The sequence below is a fragment of the Echinops telfairi genome, unplaced genomic scaffold (assembly GCF_000313985.2).
Source record: "Echinops telfairi isolate 266 unplaced genomic scaffold, ASM31398v2 ScPeMD7_2;HRSCAF=8, whole genome shotgun sequence".
Lineage (NCBI taxonomy): Eukaryota > Metazoa > Chordata > Mammalia > Afrosoricida > Tenrecidae > Echinops > Echinops telfairi.
Window position 1 is genome coordinate 49,299,586 of NW_022103898.1, and position 7,160 is coordinate 49,306,745.

Sequence of the window (7,160 nt, forward strand, 5' to 3'; positions counted from 1 at the left end):
TAAAATAAGATATTAACAATTGGGGAACAGCCTGGGCATACCCAGAGACTGGATGCATTGAAGAAGACACCGCTTGGGACTCATTCTCAATTTTTAACCCTTCCAAAGTCTCTGCGTTTAAGCCACGTGTAAATGGAACACCGATTTTTACCACTAGAAGGTGTCAGGTCATCAGAATACGATCTTTTATGCAAGCGAATCATGTCTGTTAAAATACTTAACAAAAGAAACATGTTTTCCAGCATAGTCTAGATGTTAACAAGCAATGTATTTGGATATTGAGTTAAAAATCTTTGTGTATCTGAAAACTTTTTTATTGATTGTATTGTGTGTGTATATGCTAACTTGTCATTATTCCAAAAAATATGGTGCTATTTTTAAAGTATTGATTGTCACAGTATGTCTGCATGTATATATGATGTTTTCAACTTAGGTGGGAGATATGAGAAAATAATTATATGTGTATTCATGTTTTTCTTTAGGAGTTCAGAATGTAAAAATATGTAGTACATTTTATTTTATAATAGCTCTAGGATGTGTACTATTACTATACTGTCGACTTTGCTTCTGAATGTCCTGGCCCACTATGATAAGCCTTGATTTATACATTAGCCACAAAATATTTTTAAAAGCCTTGTATAAAAATGAAAATCTTACTGAAAAGACTGAGTGACAGGGAGATCTATAAACATGTGGAAATAGAGTGAGGGGGGGAAATACTCTGTTACTGACTACAGCTTTCAGCAGAATGCGAAGCATGTTTCTGGTTAGTCAGAAGAGGTCCTCTGAATTACACTGTGTTCGCTTTCTTGCAATGAAACTGTGTTATTGGTTAACCAGGATATTTAGCATAATCACTCTGCTAGACTGTGGTGGAGGGAGGTGATTATCACCGAGAACAGATGGGCAGGTCCACAGCACTGCCAGATCCTGCAAAAGCTCTATTTACGGGTGGTTCTTGCATTCTTCCTTCTGTGTTTTTCTCTTATTTATTTATTTTCAGTTTTAACATTGTATTGTCTAAAGAACTCGCTGTGCCAAAGGTTGGTGGCTGATCACCCTGCCGCTTAGTATTCAAATGTAGGAGAGAGAGAGATTTTAAAAAATGCTATCATTGTGCGTTTCAAAAGGATGGGGCAGGTTGCGTTTTACCCCCTAGCCTCCCTCAATGCATGCACGGATTTATCTGTACGCTAAGCTCTCAGCTCTGCATCTGTAGCTCCTTGTGGATTATATTGTCTCTGATCAGATATGATTTTCTCGGATATGAACAACGTTTCTGGCTCCCCTAAAGTGCATCCTCCTAATGGGACCCGATTGTATACTTTTCAAGTAAGTGTGCTTTCCATGGCTTCACTGCTTAGAAAGTTAATACATAGTCAAACTTTTGATAAAAAAGGGAAATAAAAAGCAGGGAAAGTCGCAAAGTGTGAAAGTATTGAAGAGGATGTTAAGAAATGAATTATGTGCACGTCAGTTTAATCTGCTTTGAAATGTGGAAATAGGATGACATTAACTTTGTCTCTAAAACAAAACAAACTTATACCGAGCACTTAATTTTCTAGGAGGTTTTAAAATTTGCTACAATATCACCCTTGAGAATCTTTGAGATGTGTTGTGATCCTGGTTTTGTTATTTATGGCTACAGTGTAGCGAACACTATAGAGTTACTGTCCTTGTGCTTTGCTGACAGAATAGAATGAAAAGATATCTTATAGTACTTTGCAAATTATATCCTCTGGGCTTCGAAGACTGCTCGGATCTCATATACATGGCTTAACATAATTCCTTTTATTTAATTTTGTTATATGTGGCGCATGCAAGCAATCAATACTACAGGAGACTTAAGTACCAGTTTCTGTATGCCTTTTCAATTTGAAGCAAAGTAGAATCTCATTAGGGTGGAATATTTTATATGCGATCAAAAAGTCAAAATGATTTATAATGTAAATATAAATATGAGTTACAAATCTGTTTCCTACTGAATGAATTTCAATTGCCTGTGAATAAATCAGCAATCAATCTAGAGACTGATTAAGTCTAAAGTCAATCAGGTGCTCCCTCATTTTTAACCTCAAATTGTATCTTTCATTACTAGTGTTTACTTTGTAATTCAGTCATATCATTATTCCCTGAAAGGAGAATAAGAACCTTTTATCTCTGCATATTTTACATTATAAAAATATGCCCAACCTGATATTTAATTATTTTAGCTGTGTTCTTATAGTATTCTGAAGATAAGGGGAAAATAAAGAACATAAAGACCTGGGGAATGAAAAGAGCAAAGATAGAATTTTAAAAATAGGACCTCTGAATGTGTGAATATTAAATTTATTAAAGCCACTTGGCTTTGCAAACTATAGGCAGTAGATCAAATTACTCTCTTCCTTTTGCCTCATTTTGCTTTTATTTTTTTAATCCTGTCGCCTCTCCTGGTTTACACTGATGTCTACTGATAGTGAGAGTCTGCTTTACAAAATCTCTCTCTTCCCAGTGGTGATCTGCTTATTGTTGCAGTGATTCAAAATGCAAGTGCCCTGGAGCTGTTCCACAGGATTATTACTTTTTCGTTTTCTTCCCAGACACTGAAATATAAACACACTTTACAATGTCATCTAGCTGCCTCTTTAGGGCAGTTTTGGGGATTAGGTATTCTACTTCAGTCTGTTAAACTTTAAGGGGTCAATAAATTCTATATGCTCAGGCACGGCACAGGCTTTTAAATAATTCCTTCAGTAAGAATCTTGCTGACACCTTTCTTGGCAGGTAATTGTTTTTGAAAATACACTGTTATGGCTTTTAATACTTGTTTTTGGTTGCTGTTGTAATGTATTTCTGTCAACAAATCTTACAATTTCAGATAAATATACATGTTGGCAGATATGAACTCCACGTTTGTACATGTTTTAATCCTATAAAATATTTGATCCTGAGGTTCATGATAGTCGCGTGTGTATTCTAGTTTATATGTTTATTTATTGTGGCTAATTTTTGTTTTACTGGAAGAAAGGGAACAGAAAAAAATGTTTTTCACAACATAATGTTTACTAAAATTGACTTGGCTTTTTAATCAGAAAACAGCATTATGCATGATTAATTTTTTACTTATATACATTTGACTTTTGAACCATTTGTGTGGTTGGTATACTTTAATTAGAAATAATATGCTGTAAAGTAACCAATCACTTGTCATAAATATGCCTTGAGAAAAGTAGCGATTAAGGAGTTAAATCTTCAAAAATAGTACTCATATGTAGTGGCATAAATGTACTAACATGATTCTACATCAAAGACTTGGGTTTCAACACTGACTTTCTTACACTTATTCTAGAAAAGGCGTCAACATATGCAAAAACATTCCGCATAGCTTAGAGTGAAGGGTACTGTCAGTTCCAGCTTCTCATTAAATGTTCGAAGGATCCTGTTATTTTTGGTGAAATTGTACACGTTCATATTCTTAGTGTAGCATTTAGAATACATTTTATCTCAGGAGTTCAAAGGTCCTGAGCAAGAAATAAGAAACTAAAGAATATGCCAGATCCAAGGTTTACTCTTTCATGGCGCCTTTGTTTTGCCTAATATACCATGGTTGTGCACGCATGCCCATAGACATTTCACAGAATATCCAGCACTTAATGCAGTTTTTGGATGGACAAGCTGTAGCTTACATTACTATTCTGTTTCTTTCTTCTTTTTTCAATGCTCAACTGCTAACTGAAAAATTGGTGGTTCGACACCACCGGTTTCTGCAGCATGTGCTCCCATCGAGATGGTAGTCTCGTGATACTGTCATTACGGCGAGCAAAACACTCTGATCGTTGCACTCAAGAATTTCAGAGTTGCCTTATAGAAAATTATCCAGAAGTCAAATGAACATATTATTCTGTTCTCTAGTATAGAAACGCAGACAAAATGTTTTGACTTTAGAGGTACGTATCCAGATAGTTCTACGAGTTGGATAATTTAAATTCATTCTAATTCTAATTTACTTTTGATTTGAAGCCGTCTAACTTATCTAGTGCTTTTTGTTGATTTTTAAATAATAGTTCAAATTATTTTAAAGTCATGACTATTATTCTCAAGACAAAGATAATGTATAGTATTTAAGAGCACGTCCTTTGAATTACACGCATGCATCAAACGCAGGTGCTTCTGTTTAATAGAATGTAGTTATGAGCAAGTGAAAGTCTCCATTTTCCCTTTTCACATTTCCTGGAAAGGAAAAAGGCTATTTAGGTGATCAAATCATTGTACATATTAAATGGGATATTCAGGAAAGCAGGTGTAAATCACTTATTGTCAATAAAGAAGCCACTAAATCAAGGTTAGCTATTATTTTTATGATTAACTTCCTTTCTGAATTATCTTCTTAGATGTCATCAAGTTGGGTCCAACTCATAACAACACTGTGTAGAGCAGAATGAAGCCCAGCCCAGTTCTGAACCGCCCTCACTTCCTTGTGGGTCTGAGCCAATGTTGCAGCCGTGATGTCATTCGCCCTTATCCCATTTTCGTAGACCTCGACTGTACCAAGCATTACGTCCTTTCCGAGGGACTAGGTTCTCCAAGTAATATGCCCAAAGAATGTAAGACCCTCTCTCTATCCTAAGGAGAACTCTAGTTGTACTTCTTCCAACTCAGATTTGTTCATTCTGACAGTCCCTGCTATATTTAATAATCTTCAAGAGCAGAATAATTCAAAGGCATCAATTCTTTGTCAGTTTTCCTTCTTCCTTGGCTAGCTTTCACATGCCTTTTGGGTCATTGAAAACATCCAGGCTTGGGTTAGTCACATATCCAGCAGTGCCGACCTATACAGAGTAGGCCACAGCTCAGATGAAACCTTCAATTATATCAAGGCTATGGCCAGATGAAGGGGGTAGTGCACCGCCCTATTCTTCCTACTACTGTTTGGGGACTTCGCAGACTACCCCACCATTGAGTTGACCACACTATCTCAGATCACGTCACGGGAAAATCATTGCCCAACCAACTTGAAATAAAACCTAAGTGTCAATCACACCATTCTTAGTAACATTATTTGTGACTTGTTATGATTCATATAGTTGAATTCCTTTATATCCCCAAACACCAAACCAAACTGATTGCTACTGAGTTGATGCCCACTCATAAGGACCCAGTACAGCGTTTCTGAGGCTGTCAATCTTTACTGGAGCACTTACCCTGAACTTTCTCCTGTGGAGTGCTGGTGGGTTTGAACTACTGTCCTTGTGGTTAGCAGTCCAATTTTTACCTGACCACTCTGCTGTTGCATAGTCAATGAAATACAGGTAAGCAACTTTGTGGTATCCTTGTCTCTCAGCCCAAATCAGTCTGATATCGCCAATGATATCCACTATTCCACCTCTTCTTCTGATTCCACCTTGATTTGATGGCTGTGTCCTATCAATGGATTGTGGCAAATTGGTTTTTAAATTTACACATTTGTGGTAGTAATTATATTTTAAATAATTTCTGCATTATCTTTGATCATATTTCTTTGGAATAGGATTGAATATGAATCTTTCCTAATCAGTGAGGCAAGCAGCTATTTCCCCCAATGACTATTTCTAGGGCTGCGTCCGTCTTTTGAAATATTTCAATTGGTCTTTTGTCAATTATTATAATTCTTTAATTTGCCAAAGGTTTCAGGGCATCTTGGGCTGCTTCCTTCATTGCCATCTTGATCATATGCTGCCTCTTGCAATGGCCGGCCACCAACCAGTTCTTTGGGCGCGCTGACGGTGGGTGTGCTCCTCCTTCTGTCGACGCCTCCTGCTTACTCTTAATAGAGTGAGCACAGAATCCGTCAGTATTAACATTTGAAGCTTGACTTTTTTCTTCCATTCTTTCATCTTCAGACATGCTGAAAATGTTCATTTTTGGTTTTCTAACTCCGGCCCTTTATTCACTTCATTCTCACACTTTACTTTGCCTTCTTGAACAAATATTTGACATTTTCTAATCATTTTTTATTTCATGATTACTTCCTTTGGATTTAGTTATTTCACATTCAAAAACAGATTTCAGATTCTCTTCTGATAGTCATTTTGATCTTTTTTTTTTTTCCTTCTTGTCTTTTTAATGACCTTTGCTTTTTTCGTGTATGATGCACTTCATGCCATCTTACAAGTTGTCTGTTCTTTAATTATTAGTGTTTATTGCATCAAATCATTCTTCATTTTACATCCATATATTTGTACCTACAGAATATAATCTTCCGCAGCATTGATATTAATTAATCTTTGAAAAACACTTGTATCTTATATAACCTTTTCTATTTAAAATTGCATTTTTCATTTGATATATTGATTTTTGAGTTTATTGTGCATTTAGTATTTATGTCAAAGTTTTATATACATATAAATTCAAAACTAAGACCACTAGTTTGTGGAATTGGCTAATCCTAGGGTGCACTTTCCAAATTTATTTACATTTATAAGGAGAAATTCACTTTATATGTAATCATTCCATAAACCATGCAAGGCCTTAAAGTAGTTTAGACTAATGATAGTAAGAGTCAAACCTATCACTAAAAGCAGCTGCGATGGAGGTTTAGGCATTTTAATAATGGTGAGTATAACATTTTAAAAAATATGCACTGGTACTTTAGGTGATAAAGCAGAGGTTGAAAGAGTTAAATGACAATGAAGGAAATGGCACTCCTTGACATATTCTCAATTTTAAAACTTGAGATTGAGAACATTCAAGATTCTCGGGATACATTATATTTATTGATATTTTGTACTGAAAATAAGTCAGTGGAAAAATTCTAGCATACCATGTCATGTCACATTGGACACAGTTTCCTTTTAACGTATATGTTTACTTTATTTAACATATGCTTAATCTGAGTATTAATGAGGGAATACATCTATAAAATCACTAAAAGCAAGATACAGGTTTATTTTGATTCAGGTTATAAACAAAGAAGCTGAAGTAATAATAATAATGAAGCTTTTCTTATATGAAGACTATTCTCCTGGTCTTCTCCCCTGGAGCCAATGGGTGGGTTGCATCACCAGTCTCTAATTGACCACCCAGCTCCTATGCGAACACATTTGCAATTATTATAATCATGTTCACCATGAGCAATGGTGCTTAGCTATTTATTAGACTTCTCTTAATGCCAAAGAAAGTGTATTCTACAGAGTTTCTAA

The 7,160-nt window shown here is 35.6% G+C and overlaps 1 protein-coding gene across 7 annotated transcripts in view; it reads left to right on the forward strand.

Moving 5' to 3' along the window:
- The window catches only part of PPFIA2 (PTPRF interacting protein alpha 2), a 503,998-nt gene that overhangs the window by 183,889 nt on the left and 312,949 nt on the right, over positions 1–7,160 (forward strand). Inside the window, exon 1 of one of the 7 annotated variants that reach the window (XM_013004065.2) lies at positions 1,195–1,332. The exons of the other annotated variants lie outside the window; for them this stretch is intronic. Within the exon in view, the coding sequence (XP_012859519.1) occupies positions 1,252–1,332 (81 nt within the window). The 5' untranslated portion in view covers positions 1,195–1,251. Of the gene's footprint in view, positions 1–1,194; positions 1,333–7,160 lie in introns of those variants that run through there. 7 annotated transcript variants of the gene reach the window in all.